Source organism: Apis florea, unplaced genomic scaffold (genome assembly GCF_048593485.1).
Source record: "Apis florea isolate Af1SG1 unplaced genomic scaffold, ASM4859348v1 contig_3803_pilon, whole genome shotgun sequence".
Classification (NCBI taxonomy): domain Eukaryota; kingdom Metazoa; phylum Arthropoda; class Insecta; order Hymenoptera; family Apidae; genus Apis; species Apis florea.
In genome coordinates this window covers 834,193-855,610 of record NW_028256864.1, presented here as the reverse complement: position 1 = coordinate 855,610, position 21,418 = coordinate 834,193, and the positions used below count along the sequence as shown (strand labels likewise).

Here is a 21,418-nt window from a genome sequence, read left to right as displayed (position 1 = left end):
TGTAAAATAAAAATTAGATATATTTCTATAATATGTTTGTATTTCTATAAATATATCTTTAAATCTATTTTTGCCAAATTTTTTTATATAAATTTTGTTATCAAAATGATACAAAATTTAAAATTTGATTTTCAAGTTATTCTTTATTAATAAATTGATACTAAAAATATATAAAAATTTATATATCAATTTATATCAAATTTCCATAAAAAAATATATAAAACTTTAGCCGTAAAAATATACCATATTTTGTTATAATTCGCATTTCAAATATGGATATGTACTGTATATCTATATTTCTTGTAAACATTATGTCTCTAAGGATTTATAAAATAATACAATATTTATTTATACAATAATTTATTATGCATATATTTATGATATATAAACAAGTTATTTCAATTTAAAGTTAAGTTAATCATTAGTATTATATATTTATATTATTGTATATTACTATCTACTATACTATATATGTTAATATTATGTATCCAATTTTAATTTTATATATATATATATATATATATATATATATTATATGTTATTATATATATTATATATATATAATAATAATAATTTTAATATGTTAATATTTTATTATATTATATATCCAATTTTCTTTTTCATAAATCAGAGAAAAACAAAGAATGTAAAATAGATCATTGTTTAAATAAATATAATTTTTCCTGATTACAATAGTTATAGAAAAGAAAATCTTGAAAAACAGAAAGAATGCATAAAATATAAAAACATAAAATAGAAAAACTAATTAAAAAATTAAGACAAAACAACTTATAATAATATAAATCTTAAAATCTAATATGTTATCTTATATATATTTTATGATTTTTTAAGAATAAATTAATATTGTGTATATTTCATTTATTCTTTACTAAAAATATTGTTATATTAATTTATTCAATACCAAAAGAATAAGAAATTATATGAAAAAACTTTGTAAATATTTGATGATATTATAATCAAATTCTTTGTTAAAATAATATATAAACTAATATATTATAGTATATTATAAATAAGTAGTTAATAATTGATTGAAAAAAAATCTTTTAAAAGAAATAGAAATATAATTGAATATTTTTGATAGATAAATATAATTACAAAAATATGGATGTATGTAGTTGAAAGCTAAGATCTACAAATAAGATTGAGTAATAATATATGAAAATGAATAAAAGAAGACTTGCACAAGAAGAATTTGCTTTTATATGATCCAAAAATTTCAAAGCATTTCTTAACAATACAATATTTACTTTTTCTGAATAAAAGAAAAAATATAAAATATTATTCATTTTAATTTTCATAATTAAAACACAATATATATAACTTCATTTTTGTAATAAATATTATTTTGTAATAAATATTTATTATACTTATTATACTTTACCCATTTATTTTTTTACAATATAATATTCAGAGGAATGAATTATATAATATAATTATATGTTAAAGAGTTAAATTACTTATAGTATATACATGAATTCATTATTTTTTATATAATACTGTAAACACATTAGATTTTATAAAGTATTATAAATATAACATTAATTTTTTTTATATGTTACATTTTCTTAAAAAATATTTCATTTCATTAAATATTCATTAAATAAAGCATCTTTTAATTTTTTTTCAAATGAATAACTTTGTTGTTGATGTTCCTTTAAACGATTTTCAATTTTTTTTGAAATATAATGCACTTCCATAATTTGACTACGACTATTTTCACAAAATGTTGCTAATGATTCAAATTCAACATTGCTTTCTTGATATTTATTTAATTTCCGTTTTTTTACTACTGGTTCATTAATATTATTCTTTTTTTTATTTTCTTTTTCAGTTTCTTGAATATTAATATTTTTTGATAAAATCTTATATTGAATTAATAGATTGGATTTCAACCACCATGGTAATGTTTGAAAGTATTTCATATAGTTTTTATTATAGATTACTTTTAAATCTTTATCAAGAAGATGTATTTTTTGTTTAATAATATACAATAAAATGTTGATAAAATTTGATATAGTGGAAATTCCTGTTGTAATAAAAATATTGCTTAATATATTACAAGATATTTCATTACTGTCAGAAATAAATAATGCTTCTTGACAGTAATTTGTTATATTTTGATGAAATATGATATTATTATTTATAGGCCATGAATACCTAAAAATAAATATATATAAATTTAATTAAATTCATAAATTGATATTAAATATAATAAAAAAATTAATTATATTTCTTACTTCCATTGAGGTAGCTTAAAACTAGACATCACTTTTTCTAATTTTGCTTTATAATCTTCATTTTTCCAAACATCATCAAAATATTCATAACTACATGGCATCATATATTGATTTTTAATAAATTTTTTAAATTCTGGAGCAAATTTTGTATACATAAAAGTCTCTGGATTTAATATTATATCTATTATATGAGAAACTGCTTCATTATGTAAATTAATTATAAAATTAGGTTCCTCTAAAGCATGTAATAACTTTTCATTAAAAAATGAGTTATCATATATCCTGTAGAAATATAAAAATACAAAAATTATGTAAATAAGATAAACTTTACAGATATGAAATAAATAGAAAAAAATTTATTAAATAATATTTCTTTAATTATAGTACCTTAACCATAAATTTTCTGTTAAATAAGTATCATAAATATTTTGTAAATAATTCATTTCTAGCGGATTTTGAGAAGATTTATTTATAGATAACCAAAGTATTGCACTTTGTGTTAAATTTAAGATTGTTTTCTCAGTCAAATCTTTTTCATGGATAATTGTATATACTGATAAATATCCAGATTTCAATAACTTTTCCAAATTAGAAATAATTTCTCCATCTTGGGTTTGAAAGATTGAATGACCAAAAATAACAAATACAAGTGGTATAGGCATAAGTTTGTCTCTTGCTAATACAGCATTCATTAAACGTTTTACAACAAATTTAATTTCTTCAGAAGCATCTGCTATGAATAAAAGAGCATCTGATCCTATTAAATTATGATCACTAATAAGACCTTCAAAATGTCTAATACATATGTGCAATGTTTCAACTTGATTTGGTTGATATAATATTATAATAGGTTCTGTAGTATAATCTTCAGGACAAAGATATTGATTCATTATCTTTTTATAATGCCATAAAACTGTTTTGTTGTGTAAATTTGGCCATGAAATAACTAATTTCCAATAATAGTTGGATTGTATATTAATGTCTAAAGTTTTTAAGTATTCTTTAATACCAATGTAAATTATAACTTTAATTGGTGCTAAAGATTCAGAATAATATTTGATATCTTCTTGTTCATCTTGTTTTTTACACATGTTTTTAATAGCTATATCTTGTTCCTTAGAGTATAATAATTTTGCACATTGTTCACTAGAATATTTTTGCAACCATACTGGTGTATTTTCTAATGCTTTTCTTTGTTGTTTTTTTTTTAATGTATTACATTTCCATTTTTTAAAATATTTTATAATTACTCTATTTTTTATTTTCATTGACATTTCATATAATTTTTGAACATTGATTTCTTCCTTTAATAAATTATTGCAAATTTCATAAGTTACTTCATTTAAAACTTTATTATTAATATCTTCACCAAGTGTATTGTAAATATATATTTTATCCATTTCTTCTTTCACTATAGTAGAACAATATGTTTTTAATATTTCTGTTTCTAAAATATTTAAAATATCTTTTGCAGTATCATTAATTTCTTGTGTTTTTTTGATAGATTCTTGTTCTACTTTTAATTTTTCTATTTTTTCATCTTGTACAATTTGTTTTTTTATTTCTGTTTTATTCATAAATTCTGGTACTTCTTTTGATATATTTTTAGTCATACTTACAGAATTTATAGTATTCAGTGATTTTGAAACAGTGGAAGATGTAAAATTTTTCGTAAATATATTTCCTTGTGGCTGTGTTGAAAATATGTTTTTATTTATAGTTATTACGAAAGGAGATTTATCAAGATTTGATGATGATTCAAATTGTTTGGCAAATACATTAGAAGTATTTGAAATTGTTGATGTTACATTAAATATATTAGGTGAAACAGAAGATTCATTTAAATGCTGTTTGGATATGAAACTAAATGTGTTTGAATTTTTCTGATTTTCTGATTTTGATTTTACTAATATGTTCAAATTCGCGTGTGTTTGAGATTTATTGATTTCTGCATGAGATTTAGAGACACAAGATTCATCAGAATTAGATTTTATAGATGTTAAAAGATTTGTATCTACTTCAATGTTTGAAATACATTTTAATGTTGTGTGTTCAATATTAACTATATTTTCATTATTGTTTTGACTTTTTTCCAATATTTCTTTTAATGATTCATTTTGTACTGTATCTTCATCTCTAAACTCATATGGATCATTTGATGTAAAAATAATATTTTTATTTTGATCTTCTGCATTAATAGAATTAGGCATTAAATAACCATGTAAATCAAAACTATTGTGAGGTTTATGATATTTATAAGTTTTTTCTGGCATTTTTTCTCCTGCTATACATTCTCCAATGGATAAATGTTGCATAATTCTCTTAGAATCTATTAAATTGTGTGCTCTCTTTTGTTTTATATTTAATACAGGCATAGTAAAATTATGTCGATTCAATAATACATGTAAGTCATCTTTTGAAACACTTAAACCAACTTGTTCACAAAAATATATAGCTTCATTTTCATCCTCAAAACCTAAAATATCAATCAATTCGTATAATGGATATGCTGTTGATGCAGTTCTACAATAAGCTTTGACTAATACTGATAATGCTTTTAATCTTACTTGATTAAAATATCTGAGTAAGATGCATGCATTTAAGTATGTAGTTTTTTGAACAAGTTTAAAAAACTTATAATAATTATTTGATTCAAGAGCAGAATATATTTCTAATGCAAATTGAACTTCTGATGATTTTTGTATATTGTTTGGTAATCTTTGTAAATCCCACATAAAATTGCCATTATTTAAATTTAATAAAATAATATATGCCCAAAATTCAGGTTCATTTTTACAATTAATTCCTTTTACTCTCAAATCATGATACATATACTTTAATGATTGTAAACATTTTGTTAAATTATCTGAATTGATTCTTTTATCAAAAACAGATGTTTCTTCAGCACATAATCTTTCAGAACATACTATATGGAATCTAGCACATTGTTCAACTAATTCCACGCTATCAATACAACATAATTCTTGTTGTGTTATATCTTTTCGAATTCCTCTTGTTCTATCCCATAAAAAATAATACCAGTCTCCCAAGTTTGTTCCTTGTTTATCACAAAGATTTACTATTTCATGTAATAAATAACTCATAGTCATTTTTAAGGATTTTACTGGTCTTAATTCATGAGCCATTGGTTCTTCTTGATCTGCAGAAGATCTGGAATATTGTTTGACTGCTCTTATATGATTTATTCCATATTCATTGGTTTCAAGTTGTTCATATAATGCCACTTGTCTTTTTGATTCACGCATTAAACGTTCTTTTTCAGGACACATATCAGGACATGTTCCAATCATTATTTTAGCTGCTGCTAATGTATGTGATCTAACTTGTCTCATTCGTATAAGTCGATCTCTTGCTTCTAATACTTTATATTTATCTTCGGAAGTATGTGCAGGTTGTTGAATTATATTTTGTAATTCTTCAATTGTGGCATTAGGTAGTAGATCAGATATTTGACTATCAGATTTATGTTTTTCAGCTTTTGTTAATCTTGTAACTGACTTCGATATATTTTTTGATTGTAATGGTTTATGTTTTTTACTTAAGGTTCCACTAAAATTATTTCTATTGTGTACATTATATTCTAAATTTGTCATAGCATCTATTTCTGATCTAATTTCATCATCAGATGATTTGAAAAAATTAGATACAATTTGTGATACAATATTTTTTTGTAAATCTTTTTTCTTTGTAGGAGATTTTGGCGAAGAAGATAATTTTGTCCATTCTATATTAAATTTTTCACCCAAATATTCACCACTTTTATTATAAGCTATATTTGCTTCTTCGTTGGTAGCATAAATAACTGTAATTATTTGTTTTTTAGGACGTATAGTTATTTTTAAAAGATTTCCAAATTGAATAAAATATTCCTTTGCTGTTACTTTGGTGAGTAATGATTGAGGTACATTTGTACATGTTATTGAATTTTCTGGATTAATTTTAGTAATTTGTGATCTAGAATTTTTTTTTAATTGCTCAAACATTGCAGTATCTTTAAGTGCTTGAGCAAATACATTAACAGCAGATTTATAAGAATTTCTTGAAATTTTTGGTTTATATTGCTTCTCACATGTATCCGGTTGAAAAACACATATATCTTGATTATTAGATTGTGTTGCTAATATTGGCATAGCAAAAGTAAATGAATTTTTCCCAGATATATCCATTATCTGCTTAGGAGCATTAAATGTATATGGTTCGGAAAATATAAATGTTTTTGAAGGTATGTATTCCGACAAAAATACATTTGTCTGAGTATTTTCTTTACTTTCCATTTTATCTTTTTTTTTTTCCATTCAATTAATATTGAAAAATGTCATTCCGAACAACTTCTTATAATTATATCTATAAAAATTTATTCTATTTTGCTTAAATATGATTATTAAATTATAATTGTGATTTACTACACTACCAATAAATGATCGGCGCAATTGGTAGAAGTCCAAAGAATAAAAAACATAACAGATGTCATAAAAAAAAATATTTATATTCTTATTCAAATATATAATGAATACAAAATATAATTTATGAATAATAAATTCAAAAGATATTAACTAAAATATATAAATATAAATAAATTTAATTAAAAAGAAACTAATAATTAATATGAAATATAGGGAATTTTTATTTAATAGAGTGCGCTATTTTATAATTAATGGAATAATTGTTTAATCTATGTAAATAAAAAATAAAAATCAACACAATATAATTATAAATATTTAACATTCATTGTATTTCAGTTTAAAGTTTTTAAAATATTATATAAGATATTTGTAATATTAGTGAACATTTCACAATGTTTCTTGTTTTAGATATTGAATTCGTACGTCGCAGTTTTACATTACGGGATAACCAACATGGCAGTGTGTTCAAAAACTACTCTTTGTTCTTATGAAGGATAATAATAATATATATAATGAATAAATATTTTGTCAATATTTTATAAAATGATTATGTTGGAATAATAAAAAAAAAACATGATATATTAATTATAAAATAACATATATTTCAATATGCAATAAACCGGAAGAGATTTATAACGTAATTGATCAGCCATCATCAATTTTTCATTGACCAAGTTTGAATCTTGTAACGGTCGTATAGGTAAGTAGAAATACTTTTAATGTAATATATACCGCATTATCGCGTATAGCATTTTAATTATGAATTCGTTCGTATTACACATACCATGCAAATATAATCGTGTGTAGGTAGATGGATCCAGTTTACTTTTACTACATCTACTCTAACCTTCTGTGTGTTTATATTTATGATTTCTGATTGTGTTAATTAAATTGTATCCTTTCTTATATCGGCTACGCTGATGACAGACTTGCTCAGTTGGTATTCACAACATCAGATAATAAATATAAACCAATAATGGAGGATACAAATGACTTATTATTATGTGCTTCAGAATTCATAAAAGGTAACAAATGTTTAAAAAGGATATAATAAAAGTATCATAATATATTCATATATCACTCATATTTTTTTATGATATAGATCGATTATATTTTGTCACATTGAAGACAATGACAAAACCAAAGAGTACTCCAAACACTCATTATTTCAGTATTGATGATGAATTGATTTATGAAAATTTCTATGATGATTTTGGTCCATTAAATCTTGCTATGCTATATCATTATTGCCAAAAAGTTAATAAAAAACTTAAAGCAGTAACGTTAAGAAAGAAAAAGATTGTACATTATACAATAATGGATCCAGCAAAGAGAGTTAATGCTGCTTTTCTTATAGGAAGTTATGCTGTAGGATATTTTTATATTAATTGCGTTCATGTTGATAAATATATAAAAGAAATAAAATTTATTCAATATATATTTTTTAGATATTATATTGTAAACATACTGCAGAAGAAGCATATAATTGCTTAACCAATAATCCTGATAGTCCATCATTTATAATGTTTCGAGATGCTTCTGTTGGTACACCATGGTTTGAAATATCTTTGATTGAGTGTCTTAGTGCTATATATAAATGTCACAAACTTGGATTTTTTAATTTTCAAGATTTTTGTGTTAAAGAATATGAATATTTTGAAAGAGTGGAAAATGGAGATTTAAATTGGATTATTCCTGGTAAATTTATAGCATTTTGTGGCCCTTATGCTAAATTTAAAATTGAGAATGGTAATTTAATTTTAGATTAAATTATGATAAAAACTTGTTTCATATTTTTTGAATTCATTATCTTTATTTTTTATTTATTACAGGATATCCACTTCATGCGCCAGAGTCATATTTTACATATTTTCATTACAATAATGTAACTACAATTATACGTCTTAATAAAAAAATTTATGATGCTTCAATCTTCACAGATGCTGGATTTGACCATAAAGATTTGTTTTTTCTTGATGGTTCAACTCCAACAGATTCAATCATGCGACAGTTTCTTAAAATAGCAGAAAATGCAAGTGGCGCTGTTGCTGTACACTGTAGAGCTGGACTTGGTAGAACAGGTTCATTGATAGGTTGTTACATTATGAAACATTATCATTTAACAGCTCATGAAACAATTGCATGGATACGAATATGTAGGCCAGGTTCAGTAATTGGACATCAACAGGAATGGTTAGAAAAGTATGTATCAATATATCAATGTTCTCAGTTTATAATTTAGAAATAATTTAATTTTTGATACTAAAAAAGATCATAAATTCTATATTTTAGAAAAGAAGCATATCTTCATTCTTTATTAAAAGAGCCATTACAAGCTCAAAATGGAAAACCAGTCCATGAATATGGAATATATTCTATAATTGGTAGACCAAAGACATCATTTTTATCCAGTCTAAAAACCGCTCACGTGATGCAAGATAATGTTTCAGGAATAATGCATTGTGTAGATGGAATTACACTAGATGATCATGCAAGTACTAGTACTACTTTAACTCAAGGTGATAAATTGAATCAAATAAAAGCTAAAAGAAAACGTTTACCAACGAATCATACTTCTTTAAATACAACTACTAGACCATCAACAGTAGTAAAGTAAGTATCATAATATAATTTTATTAATTATTTATTAATAAGAACAAATTAATATAGAATATTAATAAATAAATATCACTTTTTTTAGTCCTTATTTAAGATCATTATTACAAACAAGAACTCAAAAAAGTACAGTTAATACATTAAGTGGAAATAAAGAAAAGGATTCAACAAAAAGACTCCTTTCTAGATCTACTACTACAACTACAATTTCTAAAAGGTTAAGAACTAAATTTTATTTAATTCAATTCATAAATGTTTTTTAAATTTATTATTTATTTAAAATAATTTTTTCTTTTATTTTCAAATTTTATTAGTTTTATATTATAATTAATGAAGGTTGTAAAAATAAATTCACAATATTTTAAAAATTATAGAAATAATTGGCTAGTGAATAGTACATGTGAACCTTCACATCGTGTAAAGTCTACTAAACCAACAACACGACTTCATAATATCAACAATAATACATCTTCTAATACACGTGTTACATCAATGTCTGTATCAAAACCAGTGACAAGAGCTAGTATAAAAACTTCCTGTCTCACAGAGACTCAAACTACAAATGCATCTGCAAACAATTTGATTACACAACCGCAAAGAGGCATGAATATGATTCTCAGGTCTGCAGATCGAGTAAATCGCTATCATTCTCTAAGACAGTAAGTCTCTCTAGTAACTGTTACTTTCAAAATGTTTATTAAGTAACAGTTATATAGTTCTTTTTATGAACAATTTTTAGCTTAAAATTTTTAAACAAGTTTTTTTTTAATTTTAAATTTTTTTCATATAATTAAAAATAAATATATATTTTTTATTGAAATAATTATTACATAAATCAGCTTTGTAATTTTATTTTGATGCAATTTCTCAATTTTTAAATACATCATATATATTATAAATTATGAAATATTTTTATTTTAATAATTAATTGTATATAATATATATAGAACAATCTAAAAAATCATATTTATAAATCTTATATTTATCATTAACAACAATTTGCATGTAGCTTTTTATTAATATTAAATGTTGCATGTATTTACAAGAAATTTTTATTCAAAACATAATATAATTTTTAAAACATTATTAAATTTAAAAAAAAAATGATAATGTTATATATTTATTAATTTTTCTATAAGATTTTTTTATTGCATTGATTAAGAAAATTTTAAATTGTATAAAAATTCAAATGTAAAATAATTTTTTGTTAAATACAATTATCATTTTTTCTATGAAATTAATTAAATAAATTACATTTGAATTTAGATATCAAATAACACTAAAATGGCTAACGAACTGCTTCGATTTCTTTCTGTGACTTACAGTGCGCGAACGACCAAAAGTTATAAAACTGCATTTATCAGATGACTAACCGATATTCTCAATGGTATTGGGGAAGACAATCCGATAACTCAAGCATCTCGACAACGCAGAAGATCTCATCGTTTAAATTCAATCATTCAGTAAAAACATTTCACTAATCATTCATTTTCAACTTAAATAATTGTTGTTGTGATCGAAAAAGATCAAATAGTCTTATTATTATCATATAACTTTTTCAAGTTAATTATTTTATGTTTATATTTCTAAAATTGGATTGTAAGTTTCTTATAATCATGAATGTATGCTACATGGTTTTTAAAAATTCTTCCATATTTTACGATACGTTGAACGTTCGTAAAAGCAACAAAAATATAATTTTATTGATCTTAATTTACTACATTATTCTTCTGCTGGTCAGAAAATTAATATGAATATTATTATTATAATTATGAATAATTATGGATATCATCAATTAATTTTTAAGTTTAAAAATTTTCACATTATTTACTTCTTGCTATTTTTAGTAAAAAATTATGTATTAAAATTTATTTGAGCTTAAATTTTATTAAAATATTATTGATAATCATATAGAGATTTTTTATTTATTAAATTACTTATACATATATTATTAATCTTGTATACAAAGGTTTTCATATGAAATGATCAATATTTTCTTTTGTTTATTTCTTGTTTCTCTTTACAATATTTAAAATCATTATTAAATATAAAATTTAATTTTAATGTTTATTGATATACAATATGAATTTATATGAAACATAATTTCTATTATTTTCAATGAGAAAGATAATAAAATGAATAGAAACTTAAAATCCTAATATGTATTCTCATTTATATCTATGTGATTAATATAATTTATTTATCTTCCTGTAAAAGATAAAATTTAAATATAATTTTTAAATATGTATCTATTGAATCATAGAATCTATAGAATTTATAAAATATACTGAATTATAAATATTAAATAGATTTTTAAATTTTAAGTTTATTTTTTGTGATGATATGGATTTTGTAATTAGAATTAATAGATTGTAGAAATTTGTTATTGTGCTAATTATATATATTCTTAATGAGAAATTGCAATCACAATGTATCAAAGATCAATTATATAATACATACTTACATACGTGGTATTTAACATAAAATTATTATAATCAGTATAATTACACTAATAATATGTAACAATTTTAACTATATCTTCAGATTATTTTATTTAATATAAATATATAAAAATAAATAATTTGTTTTTATTTTTTACTTTTGCTTTTATTACTGTCATTATAAAACATATCAAGAAATATGATTTAAAAAATAGCTCAAAAGTAATAAAAGATGTTTTGAAATATAAAAATTTTCTTATTTCAAATTATAAAAAAAAACATAGATATTATAAATAATTGAAATAAAAGATATAAATTTTATTGAAAAATCAATTTGAATTAACAATTTTAATAACAATGTTATATTAGTTTATAAATATAATTAAATATATATAAATTATAAATATAATTAAAAATCATTCTAATAAAAATTTAAATATTTTTTTTAAATAATCTGAGGATATAATTATGTGTATTAATATTTGTTTCATAGCTTTATATATTATGTAAATAACGTATGTAAGTTAATATGTAGAAATGCTGTTAAATACAATTATAAATCTAAGATGATAAAAATACTGTTGCTATTATAAATGTTAGTATATTTTCACGCCTTGTTTTTCTAATAAAAAGCACTGCTTTTAGATGTTTTTAATTATAATAGCATTTATAAAACAAAATATTTAGCCTAAATTTTATGGTAATTTTTATATTTCTTAGTTTACTTTTTGTTTAAACTATTTTGCTAATAATGATATACATTTTGCTACATAATTTTATTTTATACTTAAAAATTACAGTTTGATAAGATAATATTTTAAAAATTTTCATAATATTAAATGCTAAAACAATTTTACTATATATTTTTAAGTTTTTAAATATATAAAAAAAACTTTCTGAACTTCATTTTTATGATGACGATAAAATAATAATTAAAATACTTTCATATGAAAGAATGAAAGATTAATGTATGATTGAATATGATTATGCATAATATGATTTATGTAAAATTATTATTTTATTCTATATTTATTTATATGTGTTTTAAATTAGTAAATATATGTCATTAATAACATATAACATGATGAAAATATGAAAAGTTTATTACTAATGCTATACATTTATTTCAGAAAAATATATACATAACTTATATGTAATATGTATATTTATAATGTGTATATACATATAAAAATTAAATATTTTGTTAAATTAATGTATTTCTTAAAAGAATAGTATTGGTATATAATGATAAAGATATTTTAATAATGTAAAATAAAATGTTGTATCTTATTAAAATTTAAAATGGAAAAAAATAAATTTTTTCTAATTAAAAAAATTAACTATCAATTAAGATATAAATATCATTGTTTTAAGAAAAAAATTATGATTCAATTATAAATTAAAGTTATCAGATTATAATTAAAAACTTATATTATCATTTAAATAATTTATATTAAAAATTGAATATATTTAATATTTTTCTGTGAAATTTAATTACATTAATAAAATTGATTATAAAATTACAATGATAAGTTGAAAAGCAATATGTACTCTCATAATAGTATATTAGAGAAATTTTATTTTAATAAGAATTAATATATTTTTGATGAAATTTTGATTAATTATTATTTAGATTATAAATATGTTTAATATAATATAATGTTTTATAAGTGTTGTATTAGATATTTTTATTATATAAAGAAAATAAAGAAAAAAAATTGAATATGTATATATGGACATATATTTTCAATTTTTGCCTTAAATATTACAATTAAATTATAAACAAATTTTTTTTTATATTTTATGAAAAGAAATATAACTAACTTTAAAATATTTTATTTATCTAATCTTTCTAATTTAATTTATAATATACGCACATTATATTGTAATATTTATAAATATTATAAATATTATAAATGATTTTCTTTATTGTATAATACTGTATTAATAATATAAATTAAACATTATTATTATACTAGAAAAATATTTTTATTCATTGTTATAATTATATTAAAGTTTCATATACATTATCTTTTGATAATATAATATATCGGTATATAATATATTATTTTAACAAATATATAAGCTTTTTAGAGTTATTATATATTAAATATTTAATGTGCTTTATGTAAACTTACATGTAAACACTATATTTATACTATATTGTATACTTAATAAAAACTACGTATTTTATTTATTTTAAGACTTTTAGAATTATATTTAATCGATACATTCAAATTTTATTTTTACTTTTACTTTATACAAGAATATATTAAATGTTTTTTTTCTCAATTTATAATTCATATTAAATATTGTAAATTATGTAGAGTAAGATTAAGACAGTAAAATTTTTGTTTAATTATTGATATAGCATAAATATTACGTATATTATATTACGTCTATGTTTGCAATATTAAAAAATAAGTAACTTATTTATACATTTAATACTATCTGATTAAAAAATATATGCAATATGTAGCAAACACTACCCAATGACTAGCGAATCCAAGTTGAGACCATTTTTCAATAGTATGAATATAACTATATCCTGTTTCTTGCAATTCAGATGTATCAAACATAAGACCTAAATAAGCTAAATGAAAAATTGATAACCCAGAAAACATAATATTTATTAAAAAAACCCACCATGAATTATGAGTATTATATGTATGTGTACATTTATTTGTAGTACACTGTTTTGATGCAATACATGCATCAAAAATATTAGCAAGCATAAATCTAAGTTGAAATTCTACATATGTATAAAATCCAAGACTGAGCAAAACTGCTGCTAACTGAAAATTTAATCCATGTAAAAGAGCACTCGTTAAATATGTTATTGTTACAGCTCCAAATTTTCCTAAATATTTTATGCTGGGACGGAATATATCTGAAAATTTATATAGAAAAATACATATAAAAATTATTAATGTTAAAGTTTATATGCTTAAAAATTATTAAAAAACTTTTATATAACTTTTAAATAACTAATAAAAAACTTTTATATTACTTTTAATATGTATGAAGAATTTGAATAATACATACATGTTTTTAACCAAAAATGCATTGGTATATTCCAACAAATCACAACATGTACAAGTGAACGTGGAAATTCTATTTTTAATGGTTTTACTATAGTACTTAATGTAAATGGAAATCCTCCTAATAATAATAAAGTAGATGCAATATATGAAATAAAATAATGAGACATTCTAAAAGCTAATGCATCTCTATAAGCTAATAACCATCTGAAAAGAAATTATTAATAATTATATCAAATAATAATTGCAAAAAATAAGATATAGTATAGAAATATTTACTAACTTCCAAGAAGTTTCCATAATCATCCATTGTGCCCAACAATTTGATACAGTCAAAAAGAGAAAAGACACAAACGCATACTGAATGGTATACAATATCCACCATTTATCCTAAAATTAATGTGTTATTAATATTAATTTTCTTTATTGAATAAATTTATAATACATAATAATTATATATACCTGATTAGTTATGTAACGTATTGATATATAATCCTTAAATGATATCCATGGTCCAAAGAGACATGTAACACTACAAAACATGTATCCCATGTATGCATAAATATTAGGTGAATTATTTGTATCAATTTTCTCTATTGCTATACTAATTGTTTTCATTGCCATAGTCATTACTACACTTCGTATTTTATGCCATATTATAGGTGGCATAGTAAATTCACTGAAAGTTAAAAGTTATGCAGAAAATTTACATCTATATTTTTATATTTAAAGAAAAATTATTAATATTTATATAATTTACCAATATGTTATAATAAAAAGTGATGGTAAAAATATACCCATATATCTGCAATATTTTTTAGGTATATATAAAGTGATATATGAAATTATACAAAGTATTAACAATGTATATAAACATTCTATTACATAAAAATAAATATTACATATACCAATCAACATTGACAATACATGAAAAGTTCTATGTGATATACGCTCTGTAATATTAAATTAAATATTATTTGTTTAATTTTATATCATTTTATTATATTTATAGATATATTTATAAAAATTTCTTACGAGAATATGCACATAATCTAAATATTATGGTAGAGATAAATAGTGGTAATATATATGATATTGTATCATAAATAGTAGGTCGAAGACAATATTGATATAATTCAAATAATGTTTCTCTTTCCATATTTTCATACTCATACTCATATTCCACATCTTGTAAATATTCATGTCCTATAAAATCAGCTTCATCGTCGTAAAAAATTGGAACTTCTACATCGTCCATCACAGTAGAAATAAAATTGCCGGCATTTCACTATCATAATATTAATTGTGTGTAACGTAGATTGTGTTGATATCTTATCAATTTTAACAAAATTATAATTTTTTGAAAATATAAGAATACAAAAATAAAAAAATTTTAAGTTAAAATTAAAAATTTAAGAATTTATTTCAATTTATTAGAATTTTATATATCTAATATTATAATATTATATATCTAATTGAGGTTAATAATAACCTCAAATTATGCTCAATATCATTTTTTATTTCATAATTATTATAATAATTATTAATAATACAATATTAAATAAAAAATTAATTAAAAATTAAATATAAATAATTTTGTTTATATAAACATTCAATACCAAAAATAAAATATAAAATCTTTAGATATATAAATTTATATAGTAATTAAGTTTTTTTTTATTTATTGGTAGATATGAGAGTGAAAAAATTGATCTTCACAGTATATCTGTATTTACATCTTATGCATTGATGTATACATTTAAAATAACAATTAATATTAAATATTGAAATTCATAATAGTAAAAATAAAATACACTGAAATATTATATAAAGGTTAATTATATATACAATAAAATAGATAAACTTATTTCTTTTAAATTTACAGTTTTTGTACATTGTTTTATAATTCTTTTTTTTTTTTTTTTTGATTTTTAAACAAGTTATATTTGTATTCTTTTGATAAGTTATTATTTTGTAGTAGATATAGTCTCAGGTAATAATCCTAAAGTTTGTAAACAAATTTGTGCAGCTTCTGCTTTAGCCTGTTTTTTGTTAGGGCTTGCAACACTTGGTTTATATTCAATTCCATTTACTTTAACCTAAAATATAATAAATAAGTAATAAATGTATTGACAACATAAAAATACAAATATTTATAAACAATTATAGAATTACATACTTTAAACAAAAAATTTTTTCTATGATCTGGTCCACATTCAAAACATAATTCATAAACTGGTGCACCAAGTTTTCGTTTTGAACAATATTCACCTAATAATGATACTGGATGTTTTCCTGCAATTTTAAATCAATAACATAATTTTAATTCATTTTGTAATTTAATATCAAGTTATTATAATACATATTTTATTGGTATGTTATACCTTCTAAAGTTTTGATTGCTGGTACTAAAGGTTTTATTGTTTTTCCTACTTTTTGTCCAATATCTTGTTCTGAAACAAGGCCTCGTTTGTCCAATTTTACTTCAAGCTGCAAGGGCTCAAGAGTACCTTCTTTATTTTTTCCCAAACCCTCCCCTGGTCGCCAACCCATCTTCTGCAGTAAAGCCATACCCATCCCACCCGAAACAGGTTGTGCTGATACTAATTGATCCTAAATAGTTTGTTAGATTAAGACATAATGAATTTTATAATAGTAAAGAAAATTAAAAATTGAGAATGACAGAAACATGATTAAAATTAATAAAATAAATTAATTATCTATATCCAATTATCATATTTAGCATATTAATCAATTGTATAAAATTCTAATACTTTTGAAATGAAAATACTTACCAAAAAATCATAAATTCGACATCACGCCGCTGAAGTTGTTTCTTCTCTGACGTAGTTATGTGCCTGTAACAAACCCTCAGGTGGATGCAGACTAATGCTAAATATCCCAGCTTTATAAACAAAAGATACAGTAACTCCAGATGACATCCTGTGATAGGAAGCTGATGATAATTAGCAATAATCTCACAAGAGCCCATTATATAAATGAATTTTGTGTAATAAATGTTTCTATTTTTAGTCTAAATAAATTATTTCTACAATTATTTTTTTTTTGTAATTTTTTGTAATAGATGTAAAATATAATTATTGATTATGATTTATTTATACAACACAAAAATATATAAAATAATGGTGCTCCTGTGTCCATGTAGGCACAGAATCTATTTCTATATAAGAAATAGTCTGTGCCTACATTACAGTTCTTATCAGATCTGCTATATATCAAAATATAGCATTGATCTTAATAGAGACTGTACCTGAAAACTTGTTACAGGCAATATCAATATCACGTAATGAATTTTTTTTTTTGTTTAAAGAAAAAAGAAAAATAAATGAAATTATAATATATATATATAAATAATTATATATATATATATATAATACATATGTGTTAATATATGTATCAATGTCTCACGCTTAATAATTTTATCAATTCTAAACATAAATAAGTAATAAACGTATATTTAGATTAACTATTCCTATAATAGTTGCTTAAAACAAATTTTCATGATCAAATAAATATAGAAAATAAATAATAAGATAAATTATGATGTAAGTAATGTTACCTTACGAGCCCAAGCTTGATAACCTGAAGTAAGCTCGGCTGGTGAGAGTACTTTAGCTCCAGTACTGCCAGTAAATTGACCTGGCATTTGTTTACTTTCAGCCCATGTTTTCATCTATTATATAATATATAATATATATATATATATATATGTATATATATGTAATATATGTAATATATGTAATATATATGTAATATATATATATATATATATATATATATATATATTAATAAATTCTTCTAATCTAAATATAAAATACCTCATTTTGTGCCCGATACATTTCGTTTTGGGCACATATATCATTTGGATTTTCTCTTAATTTTCTCATTGCTGCTAATCTTTGAGATACTATTGAACCAATATCTATTGCCTGTAAATGTAATAAATATATAAATGTAAATATAAATTTGAACAATGTTTTTTTCTATACCTCTGCTGCTATTGGTTGAGAAAAAACTATTGATTGCACTGGAACTGTAGAAGTAGTTGAAGGTATCATAGGAAAAGATTCAATTGATTCAGAAGTTGATATAAACTGTTTTTTTGTTTCTGATTTCTTTGGAGTAACTGGTATCCATTCATTTTCTGTAGACAAATAAAATTTTTAATAATAACACTAATTAAATAAATATTTCATCTATAATATATATATAATAATAATAATAATAATAATAATAATAAAAACAGTAGTACCACTTTTCCTATGATGCTGACCACTTGATACAGGAAATTGTAAACGTAATTGATTTGATGATTCTACTGTTTTTTCTTGGAATGTCTTAGTAGGCAATTGTTTTGCATCCTGTTTTTTATAAATAAATTATTAATGTATATATTATATTAACTTTTTTAGCAGCTATATTATAAATGCATAAATGCATAAAAAATTTGTATATATAATTTTATTCAATCTGTATGTCAAAATAATATAATATAATGCACTTCCAAAAATAATCAAAATATTCAAAATATTAACGTACCTTAATATTCATAATAATAGAATTAGGTCGTCCTTTAAGTAAAAAGGGATGATGAAAACCTTTTTCAGATTCACTTCCATCTTCTTCTGAAGAAATACTTGAAAGTTCTCCTAAAGCTTCAGATTTTGATAATGATTTACAAAAATCTGAAATAAAAAAACATATTGCTTATTAATAAATAATTAATATTTTATAGCTAGTAATTAAATTAAATTTGTACCTGTGAGTTCATCTACTGTTTTTCCTCCAGCTTGTATTGCAGCAATAGCTTTATCTTGTTGTACTAATGGTAATGTTCCTTGTTTAATCATGTTTATTGCATTTTTTCTTGCTATTTCCAATAATTTCTTTTTATCAATTTCTATTCGTTCCCTTAAAATATAAAATATAAAATTTATTATAAATTTATAATATATATATATATTATAAAATAATACTAACTTTCGTTCTCTACTTCTACTTCGTCCACGTATATATTTATCCTTGCTTCTATCATCACTGCGACTTCTATATCTTCGTCGTTCCTTACATTTCGAAGATTCTCGTCGATCGCTACTTCGACTTTTATTATATCTGTCTTTACTTTTATCTCTTCGTTTATCTTTTTCTCTGCTTCTACTTCTACGTAAATTCATACATGTATGAGATTCAGATCTTTTTCTTTCTTGTGAATGACAATTATGATTATGTTTGTTACTTTTGCTTGTTGTAACTTTATTATTATAATTATATGTTTTTTCTTTATATTCATTATCCATATATAATTTTGATTTTTCTATTCCTTCCCTTTTATCCACATCTTCTAATCTTTTCTTTTCTTTTTCTCTCAAAATTAATCTTAAATCATTTTTTGCTGTTACTTCACCTTTTAAAGGACTTAATACTCTATTTTCTATATTCTCCAAAGTTGGACTTAAAGTCAATGATCTGAGAGAGATACATCGAATTGGACTAGGACTTAATGTTGGAGTTTTATTATCTGTACTACTATCAGATAATTCACCATCTTCCATTCTTGCTGCTTTTTCTTTTTCTTTAATTTCTATTTCTCTAACTGTATCATTATAAACTATGCTATTTTTAAGATCTTTTATTAATATTTTTCCTTGATATCCTTGCTTTGGTTTTTCTGTATGTAAAAAAAATATTTTAAGTCAAAAATATATTTCAAATTTTTTTAAAAAACAATACAAACCAAGAACTTTAGATATTAATTGCTCTTCAGGCTCATCTTGCATTTTCTTAGAAATGGGTGGTAATTGAGGACTATCAGGTTCTTTTTCAAATATATTTTCTAATTCTGAATTTTTTTTAATCATTAATTTTTCAAAATTTTCTGATTGATTTATATTTTGTTGTTCTGATCCATTATTTTTATTATAATTTTTCTTTTTCATATTGTTGCACGTACTAAATTTTGAAATTTTATTTTTGGGTTCATCTGAATCTGATGATTTACTTGAATCATCTTCATGTTTTCGTTTTGTCTTCTTTTTATGCTTTTTTTTCTTTTTAATATCTATCAATTATAAAAACAAATAATATTTAATTATAAGTAATATATACTTACCTATTTTTTCTAATTATCAATAAAAATAATATACTTTCAAGATCACTGTTACTCTCAGATGAATTTCGTTTTGACTTTTTTTTATGTTTTTTATCCTTATGTTTATGTTTCTTTTTAGCTTTCTTTTTTTTAATTTGAGATTTAATAGACTTTTCAATTTTAACGCTTGCATTTGGGACTTGTTGGTCAGTATTTTCTAAGGATATTATTTCCTCTTCCGCGTCAAATGTGCTAAACAATTCTGTTAATATTTCATTTGAGGATTTTTCTGGTAATCCAGGTTCCGGTTTAATTTTTATTCTATCAACACCAACAGTTGTAATTAAATTTGCAATATCAAATAGGTCTCCCATTGCTAATAATTCATCATAATAAATTACAAAGAACACAAATATTAAAAATTGTATAAATGTAAAATATAATCATCTATTATATTCTATCGTGTCGTACTATTGTATTGAACCAGTTGCCATTTTAATTTCCGATAACAGCGCCATCTAACTAAAAT

At 21.7% G+C, this 21,418-nt stretch overlaps 4 protein-coding genes across 13 annotated transcripts; 1 reads left to right on the top strand and 3 right to left on the bottom strand.

Annotated features, from left to right (window-relative positions):
- Positions 1 to 1,346: 1,346 nt before the first annotated feature.
- On the bottom strand, positions 1,347 to 7,095 carry xmas (RRM_XMAS2 and SAC3_GANP domain-containing protein xmas). Its single transcript, XM_012492755.3, has 3 exons — positions 2,646 to 7,095; positions 2,259 to 2,540; positions 1,347 to 2,178 (listed from the first exon to the last, which is right to left on the bottom strand). Exons 1-3 carry the CDS (start codon positions 6,572 to 6,574, stop codon positions 1,599 to 1,601), a joined length of 4,791 nt encoding a protein of 1,596 aa, XP_012348209.2. The 5' UTR covers positions 6,575 to 7,095; the 3' UTR covers positions 1,347 to 1,598.
- Positions 6,715 to 13,723, top strand: cdc14 (cell division cycle protein 14). 4 transcript variants are annotated; one of them, XM_086916845.1, is made up of 10 exons: positions 6,715 to 6,955; positions 7,091 to 7,382; positions 7,490 to 7,707; positions 7,785 to 8,050; positions 8,131 to 8,431; positions 8,515 to 8,884; positions 8,975 to 9,295; positions 9,384 to 9,515; positions 9,673 to 9,957; positions 12,870 to 13,723. In XM_086916845.1, exons 3-10 carry the CDS (start codon positions 7,659 to 7,661, stop codon positions 12,883 to 12,885), a joined length of 1,740 nt encoding a protein of 579 aa, XP_086772971.1. In that variant the 5' UTR covers positions 6,715 to 6,955; positions 7,091 to 7,382; positions 7,490 to 7,658; the 3' UTR covers positions 12,886 to 13,723. The 4 variants fall into 4 exon arrangements, with proteins under 4 accessions (XP_086772971.1, XP_012348212.1, XP_086772972.1 ...); XM_012492758.3 differs by lacking the exon at positions 12,870 to 13,723 and adding an exon at positions 10,624 to 11,876; XM_086916846.1 differs by lacking the exons at positions 9,673 to 9,957; positions 12,870 to 13,723 and adding an exon at positions 10,624 to 11,011.
- Positions 13,463 to 16,481, bottom strand: por (Protein-serine O-palmitoleoyltransferase por). Of its 2 annotated transcripts, XM_031919480.2 has the most exons (7): positions 15,816 to 16,457; positions 15,541 to 15,733; positions 15,243 to 15,459; positions 15,064 to 15,170; positions 14,785 to 14,987; positions 14,386 to 14,629; positions 13,463 to 14,323 (listed from the first exon to the last, which is right to left on the bottom strand). In XM_031919480.2, the coding sequence occupies exons 1-7, from the start codon at positions 16,036 to 16,038 to the stop codon at positions 14,311 to 14,313; spliced, it is 1,200 nt and encodes a 399-aa protein (XP_031775340.1). In that variant the 5' UTR covers positions 16,039 to 16,457; the 3' UTR covers positions 13,463 to 14,310. The 2 variants fall into 2 exon arrangements, with proteins under 2 accessions (XP_031775340.1, XP_003697921.1); XM_003697873.3 differs by having other exon boundaries at positions 13,463 to 14,629; positions 15,816 to 16,481.
- On the bottom strand, positions 16,434 to 21,409 carry LOC100866590 (uncharacterized). Of its 6 annotated transcripts, none has more exons than XR_015295023.1 (13): positions 20,945 to 21,409; positions 20,536 to 20,859; positions 19,782 to 20,469; positions 19,561 to 19,712; positions 19,341 to 19,486; positions 19,054 to 19,162; positions 18,791 to 18,945; positions 18,620 to 18,730; positions 18,361 to 18,474; positions 17,576 to 17,685; positions 17,165 to 17,393; positions 16,960 to 17,075; positions 16,434 to 16,879 (listed from the first exon to the last, which is right to left on the bottom strand). XR_015295023.1 is itself a non-coding variant. In XM_086916843.1 (12 exons), the coding sequence occupies exons 1-12, from the start codon at positions 21,261 to 21,263 to the stop codon at positions 16,748 to 16,750; spliced, it is 2,595 nt and encodes an 864-aa protein (XP_086772969.1). In that variant the 5' UTR covers positions 21,264 to 21,409; the 3' UTR covers positions 16,434 to 16,747. The 6 variants fall into 6 exon arrangements, 2 of the variants coding, with proteins under 2 accessions (XP_086772969.1, XP_086772970.1); XR_015295025.1 differs by having other exon boundaries at positions 17,576 to 17,638; XR_015295024.1 differs by having other exon boundaries at positions 19,057 to 19,162.
- Positions 21,410 to 21,418: the final 9 nt, after the last annotated feature.

Bases quoted from the DNA above. Each gene is read 5' to 3' on its own strand.
- xmas (XM_012492755.3), bottom strand. From the start codon at position 6,574: ATGGAAAAAAAAAAAGATAAAATGGAAAGTAAAGAAAATACTCAGACA. The intron at 2,541-2,645 runs GTACTATAATTA...ATATTTCTACAG, and splicing joins ACAGAAAATTTATGGTTAAG to GATATATGATAACTCATTTT. The intron at 2,179-2,258 runs GTAAGAAATATA...ATTTATTTTTAG, and splicing joins TTTAAGCTACCTCAATGGAA to GTATTCATGGCCTATAAATA.
- cdc14 (XM_012492758.3), top strand. From the start codon at position 7,659: ATGGAGGATACAAATGACTTATTATTATGTGCTTCAGAATTCATAAAA. The intron at 9,516-9,672 runs GTTAAGAACTAA...TAAAAATTATAG, and splicing joins ACAACTACAATTTCTAAAAG to AAATAATTGGCTAGTGAATA. The intron at 9,958-10,623 runs GTAAGTCTCTCT...TGTGACTTACAG, and splicing joins CGCTATCATTCTCTAAGACA to TGCGCGAACGACCAAAAGTT.
- LOC100866590 (XM_086916843.1), bottom strand. From the start codon at position 21,263: ATGGGAGACCTATTTGATATTGCAAATTTAATTACAACTGTTGGTGTT. The intron at 18,475-18,619 runs GTATTTTATATT...ATTATATAATAG, and splicing joins TGTATCGGGCACAAAATGAG to ATGAAAACATGGGCTGAAAG. The intron at 16,880-16,959 runs GTATGTAATTCT...ATTATATTTTAG, and splicing joins GAAAAAATTTTTTGTTTAAA to GTTAAAGTAAATGGAATTGA.
- por (XM_003697873.3), bottom strand. From the start codon at position 16,038: ATGGACGATGTAGAAGTTCCAATTTTTTACGACGATGAAGCTGATTTT. The intron at 15,460-15,540 runs GTAAATTATATA...TTTAACTTTCAG, and splicing joins CTTTTTATTATAACATATTG to TGAATTTACTATGCCACCTA. The intron at 15,171-15,242 runs GTATATATAATT...CATTAATTTTAG, and splicing joins TACGTTACATAACTAATCAG to GATAAATGGTGGATATTGTA.